The following is a 19,540-nucleotide window of genomic DNA, read 5'->3' on the forward strand; positions in this document are numbered from 1 at the left end:
GATCAACTAAAATTTTTTTCTGAAATTACACTGTTCACATTTTCTGTGTCAAAACTTAAAATGATTGTCTCGTTAAAGAGTTAGTAAATGATTCTAAAACAACTTCTTTCTTGCCTCATAAAAGTTACATTTTAAGAAAGCTTGGTGAAAATCTTAAGGTACAACAGTTAGGATACTTTTTTGAAGTACAAAGGAAAATATAATTAAATCAACTTTATACTTTTTAACAGTCATAAGAAAAATTTAGGGTGGTTCCATAGATGAAGGCTTTTGACTTCATATAAATTGTTTAAGTTACTCAGGCTTGAAATAAAGTAGGTAAGTTTTCAGTTATAACAGTGTAGTATCTTAGAGCAGATTTTTTATTGCCCACATCAACAGTTACATCCTCAGACCAACTTTTCCCTTCTTTAATGTGAAATAGCAAATCACCAGCATTTTAGGTTAGGTCTAGACTTTAAGGCATTGTTCTTTAATTTCTGAATGATACAAAGTGCTTTATAAGTATGAACAATAATCTGTTGTACTTAACTATTTTTGTGTCCTTTCCATTCATTTCTTTAAATCTGGAATGTGGCATCATTTTTCCATGTATAAAAAATAACTGTTATCAAGCACAAAATTTTACTCTAAGGATACTAAATTTTAAAATTTATTCCACTTTTTAAATGATAGCCAAAAATCCACCTGATTGATGCTCATTTAGCACCTTCTTCTAAATTCTGGTCACTAAAGTACATCCTGAGTTTGAATAAAAATAATGCATCTTTCAGGCTTTAAAATGACTTCTTTTTAAAAGAATTTTAATTGGAGGCTAATTACTTTACAATATTGGGCTTCCATGGTGGATCCATGGTAAAGAATCTGCCTGCAGTGCAGGAGACCCAGGTTCGGTTCCTAGGTTGGGAAGATCCCCTGGAAAAGGGAATGGCAACCCACTCTAGTAATCTTGCCTAGGGACTGCTAAGTGACTTTCACTGCACCTGCAAAAGGGTCATAGGCTGTCCTCACAGGACAGTGTTTTCCATCACTTACAGACTTACATTTGGCATGCAAAGAAGAGAGAATCTAATCCCACAGCAGCAGCCATTTAAGGTAAAAGAAGCAGCCACAAATATTCATGCAGAGCACTTTAAATATTCCCCTTGAGCAAAATGATTTAACTGATTTTTCTTCAAGAGCAATGCTCCGATATGCATCCCTTGAAAAATTAAAGATCCCAGAATAGCATCTTCCATGTGGGACACATTGAAAGATGATATTTTGGTTTCAGTGAGTTACACTCCAGCCCTTGTTAATTTAGCAGGTCTGTTTTCAGAGGGTGGGGTTAGTGTTAGTTGCTCAGTTGGGTCCAACTCTTTGTGATTCCATGGACTATAGCCCGCCAGGCTCTTCTGTCCATGGAATTCTCCAGGCAAGAATACTGGAGTGGGTTGCCATTCCCTTCTCCAGGAGGATCTTCCCTACCCAGGGATCAAACTTGGGTCTCGGCACATTGTAGGTGGATTCTCTACCATCTGAGTCATCAAGTAAGCCCATAGGGTGTGGTAATTTTGTGTTTTTAGATTTGCAAATCTATAGAGAAAGAAAATTACAGCCTACACACCCAAGAAAGGACAGTTCCTCCAAAGAACCTGGCTGCATCAGAGGCAGACTTTGGCATGGGTTGTGAGCTCAGAGTTAGTGGTTTTAGTTACACCTGATGTGGCAGCTGCGGTGGGAGCTGTGGAGGGAAAGGCAGAGTTGTGGTGTTAGCTCTCAAATTGGTTGGCAATGGTGTGACAGCAGGCACAGATACAGAAAGAATTCTGTGTTCACCACCTGGCAGTCACTAACTTTGAATTATGTAAACAGTAGGTCTTACCTTTCATTCAGTCCAAAAGCAGGTAGTATTAGCAGTCTTAGCATCAAAACAGGAAACACAGCTGTTGTGGTTTCCCAGATTTCTGGGGCTGGAGAGGTGCTCCTGAGGAGTGGCAGCACTGAGTGGTGGTGCTCAGTAAAGCTGAGCTGTAGTCACGTCAGGGCCAGGGTGGTGCCCTGAGCCGGTCATCACACAGAGCATGGCCAGGCAGCCCGCGGCCCAGAGCAGCAAGTGGGAGAGCCCGACAATACGTCCTCTGTGCAGGTGTTCAAGTGGACCCATCGTTGCGTCCATCCTTCTGTCCCCTGCATCCTCTCCCCCAGTGTGCGCAGGTGTCCACTGAATTGCTTTTGTACCAAACTATGGAGCAATGGCACCCCACGCCAGTACTCTTGCCTGGAAAATCACATGGACGGAGGAGCCTGGTGCCCTGCAGTCCATGGGGTCGCTGAGGGTCAGACACGACTGAACGACTTCACTTTCACTTTTCACTTTCATGCATTGGAGAAGGAAATGGCAACCCACTCCAGTGTTCTTGCCTGGAGAATCCCAGAGACAGGGGAGCCTGCTGGGCTGCTTTCTATGGGGTTGCACAGAGTCAGACACAACTGAAGTGACTTAGCAGCAGCAGCAGCATGCAGCATTTAAAAATGAACTATCTTGTTCTTTCAAGAGCTTAATAACATGGTCACAGACTTCTGTGTAGTCCAGAACACCCTGTTCTGTTGCCTGTTCTGTAGTCCAGAACACCCTGTTCTGTTGCCCTGGCCTTGCCTATGGAAGGACTGTGTCCCTTGCTGGGGTTATTAGTAATTAGGGCTGTCAGGTTAGGTCATAGGTGAGAGAGTCCTTGGAGGGGAAGGGGAAGGCATTTAGGGTTTTGGAGAAAAGCTGAGTCTGAATGAAGCCCCTGCTGGGCTGGGAGGCAGGAGACAGACATGAGCTCTGTAATCTGCTCCCCTAGACAGCCAGATGGGCAGGTGGGGGCAGTTCTCATGTACCCAGGTCTCATTCATGAAATGATGTGACTTGGTCTTGATCTTTAAGGTTTAAAATAAATGGTTCCAGGGACTTATCTGGTGGTCCAGTGGTTCAGAATCCACCTTCCAATACAGGGGACTCTGGTTCCATCCCTGGTTGAGGAACTAAGATCTCACATGCTATGGAGTAACTAAGCCCCCTGCTGCTGCTGCTGCTGCTGCTGCTGCTAAGTCGCTTCAGTCGTGTCGGACTCTGTGCGACCCCAGAGATGGCAGCCCACCAGGCTCCCCTCTCCCTGGGATTCTCCAGGCAAGCAAGAACACTGTAGTGGCTTGCCATTTCCTTCTCCAATGCATGAAAGTGAAAAGTGAAAGTGAAGTCGCTCAGTCGTGTCCAACTCCTAGCGACCCCATGGACTGCAGCCTACCAGGCTCCTCCATCCATGGGATTTTCCAGGCAAGAGTACTGGAGTGGGGTGCCATTGCCTTCTCCGACTAAGCCCCCATACCCCAACAAAGACCCAGAGCAGCAGCCAAAATAATAAAAAAAAAAGAATAAGCAAAACAAAGGTCTTGTGGGAGCCTCCAGATCTCAAGGTGCAGGGTTTTGAACCGTGTCTGCACAGAGTAGTAGCTTAGATGATGATCTTTATTGAGTCAGTGTTCCCTGAGCCCGGATAACCAGTGGGGGAGGGACCCAGAAGCCATGAGTTGTCGAGTGCTGCCCCCTTCTGATCACCCTGGAGCAGTGCGCGATCCTGAGGCCTGAACACGGAAGGAACTCTGTCCTTGACAGACTGAGGGGCTGTGATAGAAAGTTGATGTTTGTAGTTGGTTCACTATTTTGCTGTCATAACTAGGTGAAAAGCAGTAAAATAGGAATCCCAAGTGTCAGGCAGGAAGAAAGGAGTTCAGTTCAGTCGCTCAGTCATGTCCAGCTCTTGGCGACCCCATGGACTGCAGCACGCCAGGCCTCCCTGCCCGTCATAAACTCCTGGAGCTTACTTAAACTTATGTCCATTGATTCAGTGATGCCATCCAACCATCTCATCCTCTGTCATCCCCTTCTTCTCCTGACTTCAATCTTCCCCAACATCAGGGTCTTTTCAAATGAGTCAATTTTTTGCATCAGGTGGCCAAAGTATTGGAGATTCAGCTTCAACATCTGCCCTTCCAATGAATATTCAGGGATGATCTCCTTTGGGATGGACCAGTTGGATCTCCTTGCAATCCAAGGGACTCTCAAGAGTCTTCTCCAACACCACAGTTCAAAAGCATCAATTCTTCTGCTCTCAGCTTTCTTTATAGTCCACTCTCACATCTATACATCACTACTGGAAAAACCATAGCTTTGACTAGATGGATCTTTGTTGGTAAACTGATGTCTCTGCTCTAAAATATGCTGTCCAGGTTGGTCATAGCTTTTCTTCCAAGGAGCAAGCATCTTTTAATTTCATGGCTGCAATCACCATCTGCAATGATTTTGAAGCCCCCCAAAATAAACTCTCTCACTGTTTCCCCATCTATTTGCCATGAAGTGATGGGACCAGATTCCTTGATCTTAGTTTTCTGAATGTTGAACTTTAAGCCAACTTTTTCACTCTCCTCTTTCACTTCCATAAAGAGGCTCTTTAGTTATTCTTTGCTTTCTGCCATAAGGGTGGTGTCATCTGCATATCTGAGGTTATTCATATTTCTCCTGGCAATCTTGATTCCAGCTTGTGCTATATCCAGCCCAGCATTTCTCACAATGTACTCTGCATATAAGATAAATAAACAGGATGACAATATACAGCCTTGACGTACTCCTTTTCCTATTTGGAACCAGTCTGTTGTTCCATGTCCAGTTCTAACTGTTGCTTCCTGACCTGTATACAGATCTCTTAAGAGGCAGGTCAGGTGGTCTGGTGTTCCCATCGCTTAAAGAATTTTCCACAGTTTATTGTGATCCACACAGTCAAAGGCTTTGGCATAGTCAATAAAGCAGAAATAGATATTTTTATGGAACTCTTTGACTTTTTTGATAATCCAACAGATGTTGGCAATCTGATCTCTGGTTCCTCTGCCTTTTCTAAAACCAGCTTGAACATCTGGAAGTTCACAGTTCACATACTGTTGAAGCTGGCTTGGAGAATTTTGAGCATTACTTTACTAGTGTGTGAGATGAGTGCAATTGTGTAGTAGTTTGAACATTCTTTGGCATTGCCCTTCTTTGGGATTGAAATGAACTCTGACCTTTTCCAGTCCTGTGGCCACTGCTGAGTTTTCCAAATTTGCTGGCATATTGAGTGCAGCACTTTCACAGCATCATCTCTTAGGATTTGGAATAACTCAGCTGGAATTCCATCACCTCCAGACACTTTGTTTGTAGTGATGCTTCCTAAGGTCCACTTGACTTCACATTCCAGGATGTCTGGCTCTAGGTGAATGATCACACCATCGTGATTATCTGGGTAGTGAAGATATTTTTTGTGTAGTTCTTCTGCGTATTCTTGCCACCTCTTCTTAATGTCTTCTGCTTCTGTTAGGTCTGTACCATTTCTGTCCTTTATTGTTCCCATCTTTGCATGAAATATTCCCTTGTTATTTCTAATTTTCTTGAAGAGATCAGTAGTCTTTCCCATTCTAATATTTTCCTCTATTTCTTTGCACTGATTACTGAAGAAGGCTTTCTTATCTCTCCTTGCTATTCTTTGGAACTCCACATTCAAATGGATGTATCTTTTCTTTTCTCCTTTGCTTTTCACTTCTCTTCTTTTCTCAGCTATTTGTAAGGCCTCCTCAGACAGCCATTTTGCTTTTTTGCATTTCTTTTTCTTGGGGATGGTCTTGCTCCCTTTCTCCTGTACAGTGTCACAAATCTCTGTCCATAGTTCATCCAGCATTTTGTCTATCAGATCTAATCCCTTGAATCTATTTCTCATGTCTATTGTATAATCACAGGGATTTGATTTAGGTCATACCTGAATGGTTTACTGGTTTTCCCTACTTTTTTCAATTTAAGTATGAATTTGGCAATAAGGAGTTCATGATCTGAGCCACAGTCAGCTCCCCATCTTTTTTTTTTTTTTTTGCTGACTGTATAAAGCTTCTCCATCTTTGGCTGCAAATAATATAATCAGTCTGATTTCGGTATTGACCATCTGGTGATGTCCATGTGTAGAGTCTTCTCTTTTGTTGTTGGAAGAAGGTGTTTGCTTTGAGCAGTGAGTTCTCTTGGAAAAACTCTATTGTCCTTTGCCCTGCTTCATTCTTTACTCCAAAACCAAATTTGCCTGTTAGTCTAGGTATTTCTTGACTTCCTACTTTTTCATTCCTGTCCCCTATAATGAAAAGGACATCTTTTTTGGGTATTAATTCTGGTGGCTCAGACAGTAAAACATCTACCTACAATGTGGAAGACCTGGGTTCAATCCCTGGGTAGAGAAGATCTCCTGGAGAAGAAAATGGCAACCCACTCCAGTATTCTTGCCTGGAAAATCTCATGGACAGAGGAGTCTTGTAGGCTACAGTCCATGGGATCGCAAAGAGTCGGACACAACTGAGCGATTTCACTTCACTTTCTAGAAGGCCTTGTAGGTCTTCATAGAACCATTCAACTTCTTCAGGGCATAGAGTTAGATTACCATGATATTAAACGGTTTGCCTTGGAAACGAATAGAGATCATTCTATCATTTTTGAGATTGCATCCAAATACTGCATTTCGGACTCTTTTGTTGACTGTGATGGCTACTCCATTTCTTCTAAGGGATTCTTGGCCACAGTAGTAGATATAATGGTCATCTGAGTTAAATTCACCCATTCCATTCATTTTATTTTGCTGATTCCTAAAATTTCGATGTTCACTTTCACCATATCCTGTTTGACCACTTCCAATTTGCCTTGATTCGTGGACCTAACATTCCAGGTTCGTATGCAATATTGCTCTTTCCAGCATTGGACTTTGCTTTTGTCACCAGTCACATCCACAACTGGATGTTGTTTTTGCTTTGGCTCCATCTCTTCATTCTTTCTGAAGTTATTTCTCCACTGATCTCCAGTAGCACACTGGGTACCTACCGACCTGGGGAGTTCATCTTTCAGTGTCCTATCTTTTTGCCTTTTCATATTGTTCATGGGTTCTCAAGGCAAGAATACTGAAGTAGTTTGCCATTCCCTTCTCCAGTGGACCACGTTTTGTCAGAACTCTACACCATGACCTGTTTGTCTTGGGTGGCCCTACATGGCGTGGCTCATAGTTTCATTGAGTTAAACAAGGCTGTCGTCCATGTGATCAGATTGGTTAGTTTTTTATGATTGTGGTTTTCAGTCAGTCTGCCCTCTGATGAAGATGGATAAGAGGCTTATGGAAGCCTTTTGATGGAGAGGCTGACTAAGGGGGAAAGTGGAGAAGCTTAAAAGGCTTAAAAAATGTTTCTTGTATATTAAAATGTAGTTTCTTTTGATAGATTTTTCATTCTTAAAATCTGAAACTAGTTTTTTTGGTGATGAAAAATTATTGTCATTTTTTTAGTATGTGAATGTTGTTTAAGCAATTCAGTTTTTTTCTAGAAAAAAAATTCAGTTTGAAGATTATTCAGACTTTTAATCCAAACTGTGTGCTTTTAGTCTTTTGAGCATTTTACTTAATCACATATAAACTTATTTTTTTGACATAGAAGTTACTATTTTCTTAACACTCAGGATATGTAAAGACACACAGACACCCTGAGTCTCTCAGGAACATGACCTGTGACCAGCATGAGGAGTACTTTGTCCTTCACCTTTGAGTTGGATTATGTGTTGTCACATATACCTTCATGTTTTATATTTTTCTTACAGTAGAAATACCTTATTGCCCTGTTTAGCCAGGACACATAATGCATGTATCATGTACAAAATTGAGGCTTTATCACTCTGACCCATGGTGTCATAATTAATTTCTTTATTACCCATTTTGTTGTTGTTGTTGTAGGTGTTGAATTAAAGCTCTCTTTAGAGCTTTGAAGATTACTTATAAGAGTTAATTTACCAAGAGTGACTTCTTAATATAAAGTGCCTCTTTGCTTGCTGAACATTACTGAGTTTCATTCTATCAAGTGAAAATGGAGAGATTAGTGGAGATTTCAAATTATTTAGGGCTTCCCTTATAGCTCAGTTGGTAAAGAATCCATTTGCAATACAGGAGACCCCAGTTCAATTTCTGGGTCGGGAAGATCCCCTGGAGAAGGAATAGGCTACCTATCCATTATTCTTGGGCTTCCCTGTGGCTCAGTTGGTAAAGAATCCTCCTGCAAGGCAGGAGACCTGGGTTAAATCCCTGGGTTGGGAAGATCCCCTAGAGAAGGGAAAGGCTATCCACTCCAGTATTCTGGCCTGGAGAATTCCATGGACTTTACAGGCCATGGGATCACAAAGAGTTGTGATCACAAGACTGAGTGACTTTTACTTTCAATTTATTTGTTTAATAAAGGGCCAGGCATGCCAGGTACTTATGCTGCCGCTTTGTGGAGATTAATGAGACAGTTAAAACCAAGGGCCCTGATGAAAACTTATAAATTATTAAAAACATTCCACACTGGATATTGTATTTAAGTACATTATTTTAATAAACTAGTATGCATCATTCAGTTTGCATTTCGGGAAGGTGCCTTGTCATCTCTGCTACTAAATTCTGTGGGTGTCTAGAGCTGAATCCGTATGTAAATTTGGTAAAAGAAAGAGGCTTCCTAAAGGCAACTTAAAACTACTTCAAACCCCCTAAGACATAGGATTGGATGAAAACGCCTTTGAGACACAGTATCTTAAAATAGGAAGGAGAAAAATGTGAGTTAATGTTAGGATGTCAGTGACTATTACGTTACTTTCTCTACTTTTTAAAGTAATGTGTATTACTTTATCGAAATGAGTACATTTTTATAAACTTTAATTTGCAGGAATCAGAAATCCCAACCCTACAAGGCCTTTCCTTTACTGTCAGACCCAGTGAACTGTTAGCTGTGGTCGGACCTGTGGGAGCAGGAAAGGTAAGTTATGATGCCTTTTGTCAGCCTAATGTAATGCCACCGCCCCTATTCAGTCCTCAGAGTGGAGCCCAGAGCTGAGTGTGGCTCAGTTTGAGTTTGAATTGGGTGTATCTAGAAAGGTGTTTCTCTAGGAACATTAGTTTTGCAAAAAGATTTCATGGCAAAATACATCGGGATAAATGCACACTGTGTTTTCCTTCTTGATGCTTCATGTGACATACTTGGGAACTGCTCGTGGGGAGTCTGCACATCTCAATGAAGGACATTATTTATGTGGCAGCTGTTCAGGATGGACGGAGACAGTAGGGACTTCTTTTTGTCATGGCGGCCCCTCCAGGAAGTCTGGAGGTAGTGAAGGCTCTTCCAGGAAGCTCTGAGCATTTCTTCATGTGACTTGACTTGGTCCCATCAGTGCACGTGTAGGGAATGTACAACCATATGCTGGAGCTAAAGATATAGACATGAGCCAGACCTTGACACCTCTGCCCACCAGAGGCAAGCAGCTTCTGGGGCAAGACAGATATGCAGGCAGACTATTTCAGCCCAGTGTGGTGAGTGCTCTGATGGCGTGGACATAGGCATGTCATTTCTGTGTGTTACAAGAGATATGAAGGACATGTACATGTGCATTTAGTGTCCTGTGTTTTGTACAGCAAAATACAGAAACCTAAATGTGGGGTGTGCACACAAGAGAGTGATGATTTCCTCCATGAAGGACTTTTTTAAAATTTTAATTTTAATTGGAGGATAATCACTTTACAATATTGTGTTGGTTTCTGCCATACATCAACATGAATCAACAGCCATAGGTATACATATGTTTCCTCTCTCTTGAACCTCTTTCCCACCTCTCATCCCATCCTACCCCACTAGGTTGTCACAGAGCCCAGGATTTGAGTTCCCTGGGCATGATGGACTTCTGTTCTTCAAATACAACAACCTCAGAGTTGTTTTAAATAATAATCTTTGGATATATTCTTCACACATAGTTCTTACTTTTTTAAAAAATATACTTATTTATGTGTTTGGCTGCATTGAGTCTTTGTTGCAGTGCATAGCATCTCTAATTGTGGCATGTAGGCTCAGTTGCCCTGGGCATGTGGGGTATTAATTCTCCCACCAGGGGCCAGGGATCTAACCAGAGTCTATGGCATTGGAAGGTGGATTCTTCTTTTTTTCAGTGTTTGTTATCTGGATATAATTATTATTTTTTTTTTTTAGCATTTCCTTTTGTACTGGGGTGTAGCCAGTTAACAATGTTGTGATAGTATCAGGTGAACAGTGAAGGGTGTATGTCAGCCATCCATACACATGCATCCATCCTCCCCCAAATCCCCTCCCATCCAGGCTGCCATGTAACAGTGAATGGAGTGCCATGAGCTGTGCAGTAGGTCCTTGCTGGTGATCCATTTTAAATACAGCAGTGTGTACCTGTTCATCCTGAACTCCCTAACTATCCCTTCCCCCAATCCAAGGTGGATTCTTAACCACTGGACCACCAGGGAAGCCCCACATAGCTTTTTAAGAACAACTATTTGTCAAATAAAAGATACCCAGATGCAGGAGCAACTGCATTAAACATCAGATACAGAAAATATACGTCCTGCTAGTCTGCTCTGCTAGTGAAGGATGTTAAACATTCTTAGTCTTTGCTGAGTAGAGCATTTCATCTGAGGGAACTCAGGCAGAGTAGATTGTTATCGTGTTAATATTGCTTATCAACCTTTAGTTTATGGTGACCAATAATGGCTCTTTTCCAATTTTTTTTCCTGCAGTATCAAAACTGTACTTTATACTCTTCTGATATCATGTATCAAGCGCCAGGGTGGGGTCAGCTGTGCTGCGGGGCATGTTCCATTCTGAGTGCACCCTGTTCACCTGTGTGTGTTCCCGTCTGTTGCAGTCATCACTGTTAAGTGCTGTTCTGGGGGAGCTGCCCCCAAGCCAGGGGAAGGTCAGCGTGCTCGGGAGGATCGCATATGTTTCTCAGCAGCCCTGGGTGTTTCCAGGAACTGTGAAGAATAACATTTTATTTGGGAAGAAATATGAAGAAGAACGATATGAAGAAGTAATAAAGGCTTGTGCTTTGGAAGAGGTGAGTAGTGACTCTTGAGTTGCATGTGGTCAAATTATGATAACATTGATTTAAGCTCTAAGGTTTGTTAAAAGTTCTTTTTTTTTTTTTAATTTGAAAGGTCTTATTTGTTGCTTTATGCTGGACTTTGCATAAGTATGCAGTCATATATGTTGCTGTTTTAATTCTGGTGTGATAATGATGGTCACAGAATGCCTGTGTTTCATTTGGTGAAGTATCATTTACTTTTAGATTCTTTTCTTAATGCACAAGTAACAAAAATTTGTAGAAGAGAGCACCATGTAATGAACCCTCATGTTCCCACCCCCAGGTTCAGCCAGGGTCAGCTGGTAGTCAGTCTTGCTAGGTCTTTACCCCTTCCCTGTGCCACCCTTCCACCCAGCACCCCACCCCATCTCCCGGTATTCTAAAGCAGATCCTAGACCTCAGATTAGTTCATCTGTAAACACTTCATTGTTGTCGTTGTTCAGTCACTAAGTCCTGTCCAGCTCTTTTCGACTCCATGGACTGCAGCAGGCCAGGCCTCCCTGTCCTTCACCATCTCCTGGAGCTTGCTCAAACTCATGTTCATTGAGTCGGTGATGCCATCCAACCATCTAATCCTCCGTTGTCCCCTTCTCCTCCTGCTCTCAGTCTTTCCCAGTGTCAGGGTCTTTTCCAATGAGTTGGCACTTCGTATCGGGTGGCCAAAGTATCGGAGATTCAGCTTTAGCATCAGTCCTGCTAATGAATATTCAGGACTGATCTCCTTTAGGATGGACTGGTTTGATCTCCTTGCAGTCCAAGGGACTCTCAAGAGTCTTCTCCAGCACCACAATTCAAAAGTATCAATTCTTCGGCACTTTGCCTTCTTTATGGTCCAACTCTCACATCCATACATGACTAGTGGAAAAACCATAGCTTTGACTATATGGACCTTTGTTGGCAAAGTGATGTCTCTGCTTGTTAGTATACTGTTTAGGTTTGTCACAGCTTTTCTCCCAAGGAGCAAGCATCTTTTAATTTCATGGCTGCAGTCACTGTCTGCAGTGATTTTTGAGCCCAAGAAAATAAAATCTGTCACTGTTTCTACCTTTTCCCCATCTATTTGCCATAAACAAGTTTTATAAAAAAATTTTTTAAGGACTTTAAAAAGTTTTAGGCATTACCTAGTTACAGGTATCATGTTGATAAATTCTAGTTTGATATTTTCCCATATATATTGCTTGACCTTACAAAGCCCTCTTGGACGCCTGTAAGTTTATACTTTCATCTCATATTTACACATTCCTGGCAACTTGGCCATTTTCTTTTCAGGTTGCCTTGACAATCATAGATAATACGATCCTTCTGTGTCTAGGTATAGAGGCCTTCGAGACTTGAGTTATTTTAGTGTTGCATTCATTTCAGATATAATCTTCGGTCACCCCTGGGCCATGTGATGTGAAAGAGCAAAAGGCTATGAAGTGGTTTGAAAGGACATGATCTGATTCAGATTTCAGCTCTTCTATTTAGCAGCTGACCATCCTCAGACCAGTGATACCACCTCACTTAGTCTCAGTTTCCTCATCTGTGAAATGGGGCCAGTGCTTCCTCTTAGCTTGTTGTGAGGATTAGAGATAACCAGCATCAGGATCCAGCACAGAGCTTGGTGCACAGATCTTACCCCCCAGGGCCTGAGAGAAGCCATATACACGTGTACAAATGATGGAGCAGAATAAGATGGTCCTTCATGAGAGATGAGAGATGTAAACAGAGCCTTAGGAATCCAGCAGGTAGAGATGAATCCAGGATGGTTCCATGGGAGAGTGTGCTTGGGCTGAGCCTGGGAAAATGGGCAGGATATTGACAGGCCGTGAGAGGAGTGGTGATTCTACATGGAAGAAAAGCTGTGAAGGAAGGCAGGGCTCCTGCTGCTTGACTCTCAAGTCCAGCCCTCCTCTGCCAGGGCCTCACGTCTTGCCCACATTTACCATTTCAGCAGTCTGCTTGGTGATGCTTCTACTGTAAGTCTCCACCATCGCTGAAGGGCCCTTGATGTGCTTCTGGATGGATGGCATCAAATCTGCTTTGCCATTTCCTAGTTTGCCTCTAGTGTGTGTGTCTGCTGTTCAGTGAGAATTGGGGAAACTTAAAGGAAAATAACGTGAATAAGAACACCTTTCTGTCAGTGGGGGGAATTGTAGTCTATACTCAAGTCAGGCTTTTCCCTTTAACCTAATTGGAAAATGGTGGCTAGAAATTTAGCCTGACTTGGATTTTGTTGCAAATTCTGTGAAATGGTTTTCTCATTTGGGGCTGCTCCATAAATAATGTTCAGAGTCAACAATGCAGTCGCAGTCTTGCTACCAGACTCAGAGAGAGCCTGTTTCTTGTGCCCTAACTGTGCTAAGTGAATGTGTGGATTTAGGTGCTTTTTCTAGAACATAGTTAAGGTTGCTGTGCTATGACGTGTTACTATTTTGTTAAGCAAAATGAAACAATGTAGAATCAAAGCATAAAAGCTGAGTGGAACAGTTTGCAAGGACTTCAACAGTGAAACAGAGGCCAATAACTCTGTAGGTGTGTGTGTGTGTGCATGAATGTAGGTCTTTAACCTATTTAAAGTGGCTCATTGTTGTTCATGAAAACCAAATCAAGAGATGGTAATAACTTCTGAACTTGTCAAAGAAAGAAAATAAAATAATGATGAATTTTCATGACAGATCAGTTGCTGCCTTTCATTGGATGTACCCCAGTTAAGTTTTGAGTGAGCAGGGACCCTGTGTGTCTGTGTGCCTGTCAGGGAGGGTTATGATGGACACTCTTTCTTCTCTTTATGGTCATGTGCTTTGCATGTTATGACCCACAATGTGAATGTGGTCCCACTGTTGGTTTGATGGGAAAATAGGCATCAGCCACCAGTAGCAAGTTGCAATCAATTCCAGTCCTTTTTCCATTTATAGAGGGTGTTGTCACTTTTGAGTTTAGTGACTCTTGTTTTTGTAGCACATTCTGTAGAAGAGGAATGTGAGACTTAGGGAGATCAAAGGACTTGTTTCTCATGCAGACTCCAGTGTGCTACCTGCTTTCTCCCCAAATTTGCTAAAGTAGAGACAGAGGGAGCACATCATCTGCAGAAAGGTACTGCTGTGTATCTTAGGTTGATGCCTGAGGGGTTTAGTAGATAATTCAAAGATTTCTAACATAATAATTGTGTAACTTAAACCTGATTGTTATCTTGTCATTTGGGGGATATTGTTGTCATTTTTTAAAAATTTCCCCAGATACTCTTGGGAAAATAGACTGATTTGTCCATTTACTTCTTAAATAATATTCAAATATAACTTATGGTAGATTCCCAGATTCTCAAGTCAAAGCTTCATATCCTTCTTAACTTTTGAGATTTTCCTGCTTTCACAGATAAGCATCTGTTTAGTCCAGCTGATATGCTTGGTGTACATTGAGCAGACTGTTTCTTTCCTTCTGGTTTTCCTGCCCAACCTACTCTTTCTGCTCCCATTTCTTATACAGACCTTGTCTGTCATTGTATGACTTGCCTTAAGTATCACTGTGAAGACATTGGTGAGGTGTTATCCCTTCTCTGAAAGTGAGAAGCAGAGACCAAGATCAGGACAACTGGTAACTTGAGATAAAACAAGTCCTGTGCCTTCACCTCCTGGGCCTCCAGCTCTCACACCTGTGTCTCTAGCACAGACCTTTTCACCTGCGTGTCCAGCTGCACCATGACATCACCGAGAGCTCGTCTCAGCTTGTCCACAAGTGATGTCTCCTAAACCTGCCTCCCCCATCTTCCCCAGCTCAGTAAATGGAGACCCTGTCCATCCCCCTCCTCACCCCAGACACCACAGTCTCCTCTGACAGCCCACACCCATCCTGTCAGCAGGTCTTACAACTCTGCCTTCCAAATGTGTCTGGAGTGTGACCCCGTCTCTCCATTCCCACTGTTCTCTAGCTTATTCCAGTAATGTCCTCACTTGTATCTGCCCTCACCCTTTCCCACTTACTGCCTGGTTTCTGCAAAGCACAGGAGTTTCATTGTAAACCTCAGACCATGTCAGTCCTCCCCTCCCCCTCCTCCTCTTACTGGAGTGCCCCCAGGCTCCTCCTGCTCTGTCTCTGCCCTCACTCCCCTCATTCTTACTCTGCTCTGCTCTCCTGCCTCCTTGTCCTGAACACCTTGGGCATCTCCCTGTGGTCCCTGCACCTACCCCTTCATCTGTGAGGAGCAGCCTCCCCAGGTCTGCCTGAGCCCCACCCCCCCACCCCCAGATCTGCTCACACCCACTCTGAGCAGAGCCCTCCCAATCCAGTATGGACTCACTTCCCTCCTTCACTCTCCATCCCCCTGAGCTGGCTTCCTTTTCCTTCTTGTCCTGGATACTTATGCTCAGGTTAATTTTCCATATCACCCACCTCCCACCATGGAAAGAAATTCTAAGGGCTCTGTTTTCTCATGGATGAATTCATTGTGCCCAGAACGGTGCCTGGTGTATATTCAATCCTCAGTAAATACATGTTAAAGTGGTAAAATGCATAAATGCTTTGAAAAAATACAGAATGAAAACAAGTGAAAAGCCCTGAGAGTTTAATTTTCCTGGTTACAGTATAGTCACTATGAAATAAGCCCATTGCTGTTGATTAAACACTTGTATGAAGAACTTATGCTAAAAGGTTAGGATGGCAGGAGAACACATTTTAAATGTTTTTCTTTTTCCCCTTTTCTATCTTCATACAGGATTTTCAGAATTTGAAGGAAAGAGATCTAACTGTGACAGGAGATGGAGGAACCCCGCTGAGTGAAGGCCAGAAAGCCCGGGTCAGCCTTGCCAGGTAAATGGGGTTTCAGTTGCCATCCTACCCCTCTTCCTCTGCAGCTCCTAGTGGACGTGAGCAGGTAGACCCTGCTCACCGGGTAGGCCTGTGTGAAGCAGGGTCTTGGCTCTTTCCCTGGGCTCCAGGAAGGAACATGAAGTTGTTGGATGCCATCATGATTCAGAGATGAGACCCAGGGAGTGTGAAGTGTCTTATCTTGACGTCTCTCTACATTTTCTAGAGCTGTGTATCAGGACGCAGACATCTACCTCCTGGATGATCCGCTCAGCGCAGTGGATGCAGGAATCAGCAGGCACTTGTTTGAACAGTGAGTTTGCACCTGTTTTATATCATTTCTTCTTTCCAGGAACCCTGTAGGGATCAGGGAAGGGAGCTCAGGAAGGTCTTTGTGCTCCAGGAGACTCAGCTCCCTCTGCCCTGGTGTTCCTCTCTCCATTCCCTTCCCTCCATAGAAGATCCATCCTAGAGAAATCTTACATCATGATGAGGTCAGGACAGGAAAATACAGCAGGTGCTTCCAGTGTGTGGAGGACAGTGGGGTCCATGCTTTAGGGAGTGAGGGATAGATGGCAGATTCCTCCATGACTTGTAGTTGATGGATCCAGACCCCAGGGATAAGAAGGGCAATGTAAAATTTTTAAATCAGAGAGTAGGACTTGGTAACCTGGTAACCAGCCCTTTTCCTCCATCGTGTGTTCAAGGCACATTAGAAGTGAAGTTTTCAGTACTGACATAGGACTTCTTTGAAACGACTTTTGGTTTATGCTTATTAATTAATCTGTTGGTTTGGAAATACTTAGTAAAGACTAGAATTTGCAAATGATTTATTTCACATCTGAATATGACTCAATTATTTAACATTGCTTAATGGATTCTTCAGAGAAGGCAATGGCACCCCACTCCAGTACTTTTGCCTAGAAAATTCCATGGACGGAGGAGCCTGGTGTGCTGCAGTCCATGGGTTCGCTAGAATCGGACATGACTGAGCGACTTCACTTTCACTTTTCACTTTCATGCATTGGAGAAGGAAATGGGAACCTACTCCAGTGTTCTTGCCTGGAGAATCCCAGGGACGGGGGAGCCTGGTGGGCTGCCATCTATGGGTCGCAGAGTCGGACACGACTGAAGCGACTTAGCAGCAGCAATGGATTCTTACTAGAATTAATACTTAGACCCTCATGTAGGGTAACCTTGAATTTGAAACTCGATATCTTGGTTAAAGTCCTAACTCTCACTTTGTTCTGGAATTTGTTGTCAGTGGCTCTTTCTTGGCCACAGAACTCCTGAAGGAGAAGAGCTCTGATGCTTTTCTGTCCTAACACATGCTGACTGAGGCCTCTGGTGGAGTCTAGACTGGCCTGTTTGAAAGCCTCATGAATTTTCTTTTTCTGAAACAGCCTCTACATCTACCCCACAGTTAGTTCCCTTGCTGTCATTCACCTTGTAAAGCCAACGAGCCTTCCAGCTGCACTTATTAATGTCCTGCTGTATACACTGAGATCGATGCCCTTACAGATGTTCCTACACAAAACCTCTCAGTTTACAAGGAGGATGGTGAGCCAGGAGAGGGTAAGGACCACACTGGACCGAATAAGGGAGACTAGGACACCCAGCTCTCATTCCTGCCTCTGAGGAACCTGTCTCTATGTGGAGCTTGTTAACACAGATGCCTGGGAAAGCTCAGCAGAATCACAGTTTAGAAAGTTTCCATACTGGGTAGGAAGTACTAAGTGGAAATGGAAGTGGCAGCTTGAGACTTCACTGAAGTTGGAAAGCTCCCTGTGCCCGGAGCTGGGTGGGCAGTGCCCTGGGGGCCTTCAGGCTGGGTGGGTGTGTGTGGAGGCTGAGAAGAGGACCCAGTCCTTTGCTGAAGGAAGAGGAGAAGCTCAGGTATGGTGGTTGGAGGAAGCAGGGCTGTGAGGAGGACAGCAGGCATGTCCTCACCTGGAGGAGGCGGGGTGTTCAGCAGAGAGAAGCTGTTTGGGAATTCTCATTGTCAGGTCCTATGTTAGTTTCTAGGATTGTGTCCATCCAGGCTGCTCTCACAGGAACCAGAGCTGGGTGGCTTAGAAATAATGGAAGTTTATCTCTCTCGGTTCTGGAGGCTGAAAAAGTCCAAGTCAGGGTGCTGGCAGATTCAGCGTCTGGTGAGGGTCTGATTCCGGTGTCCTCTCATGCTGGAAGGGTGAGGGAGCCCTGTGGTTCCTTTTATCAGGACACTAATCCCTTTCATGGAGGCTCCACCCTCATGACCTGATCACCTCCTGATGGCCCCACCTCCTAATACCAAAAAAGTGAAGATTAGGTTTTAATGCATGCATTTTGAGGACAAAAACATTCACTCTACCAAGTTGTCACAGATGGAGGTGCTTAGAGAACAGAAATTGATTCTCTCAGGGTTCTTGAGGCTGGGAGTTCAGCACATGGGCAGCTTTGGACTCTGTGGCGGCCACCGCACGGTGTCCTCACGTGGTCTCCCCTCTGTCCTCGAGCACCCCTGTGTCTCTGTCCTTTTTTTAAAAAAAATTTTTATTGAAATATGGTTAATTTATAATATTGTGTTACTTTCTTTGTACAGCAAAATGGCTCAGTTATACACAGCTATACATTCTTTTTAATACTCTTTTCCATTATGGTTTATCTCAGGATATTGAATATCCTGAATATAGTTCTCTGCACTGTACCATAGAACCATGTTGTCTGTCCATTATGGGGTCACACAGAGTCGGGCACGACTGAAGCGACTTAGCAGCAGCAGCAGCAGTTTGCATCTGCTAACCCCAAATTCCCAGTCCATCCCTCCCCCACACCCCCTCCACCCATGCAACCCCACGTCTGTTCACTGTCTGTGAGTCTGTTTCTGTTTTATAGATAGGTTCATTTTTGCCTTATTTTAGATTCCACATATAAGTGATACGTGATATCTTTCTCTTTCTGACTTACTTCACTTAGTATGATTAAGTCTAGGTCCATCCACACTTCTGCAAATGGTATTCTTTCTTTCTTTTTGTTTTATGGCTGAGTAGTATTGCATCGTCTATATGTATCACATCTTCTTTACCCATTCATTTGTCTATGGACATTTAGGTTATTTCCATGTTTTGGCTATTGTGAATAGTTTTGCTATGAACATAGGGTTGCATGTGTCTTTTTGATATATAGTTTTCCCCAGATATATGCCCAGAAATGGGATTACTGGATTATAAGATAATTCTGTTTTTAGTTTTCTGAGGAATCTCCATAATGTTTTCCATAATGCCTGCAACAACTAATAATCCCACCAGCAGTGTAAGAGGGTTCTCTTTACTCCATTCCCCCTCAGCCACTGTTATTTTAATGCTGGCCATTCTCACTGGTGTGAGGTGATACCAGATTGTAGTCTTGATTTGCATTTCTCCAATAATTCACAATGGTGAGCTTCTTTTGGCCATCTGTGTCTGTCCTTTGGAGAAATGTCTATTTCGTTTTTCTGCCTAAAAAAAAGGCAGTTTAGTTTTTGATTGGATTTTTTGTTGTTGTTGGGTTATATGAGCTGTTTGTATATTTTGGAAATTAAGCCCTTGTTGGTCACATTATTTGTAGTATTTTTTCCCATTCTATAGGTTGTCTCTTTATTGTATTTATGGTTTCCTTTACTGTGCAAAAGCTTGTAAATTTGATTAGGTCCTGTTTGCTTACTTTTTTTTTTAATTAAAAATAATTATCTGTTTATGGCTGTGCTGGCTTTTTGTTGGTGGAGGTTTCCCTCTAGTTGTGATGAGCAGGGGCTTCTCTCTAGTT

General features: G+C 43.0%; 1 protein-coding gene across 1 annotated transcript in view; it reads left to right on the top strand.

The window, feature by feature from the left end:
- Window positions 1–19,540, top strand: part of LOC133258039 (ATP-binding cassette sub-family C member 4-like) — a 138,809-nt gene that overhangs the window by 29,425 nt on the left and 89,844 nt on the right. The window contains 4 exon segments of the mRNA XM_061434374.1: window positions 8,761–8,850; window positions 10,754–10,945; window positions 15,663–15,757; window positions 15,981–16,067. Of these exon segments, the coding sequence (XP_061290358.1) occupies window positions 8,761–8,850; window positions 10,754–10,945; window positions 15,663–15,757; window positions 15,981–16,067 (464 nt within the window).

The sequence above is a fragment of the Bos javanicus genome, chromosome 12 (genome assembly GCF_032452875.1).
Source record: "Bos javanicus breed banteng chromosome 12, ARS-OSU_banteng_1.0, whole genome shotgun sequence".
Classification (NCBI taxonomy): Eukaryota; Metazoa; Chordata; class Mammalia; order Artiodactyla; family Bovidae; genus Bos; species Bos javanicus.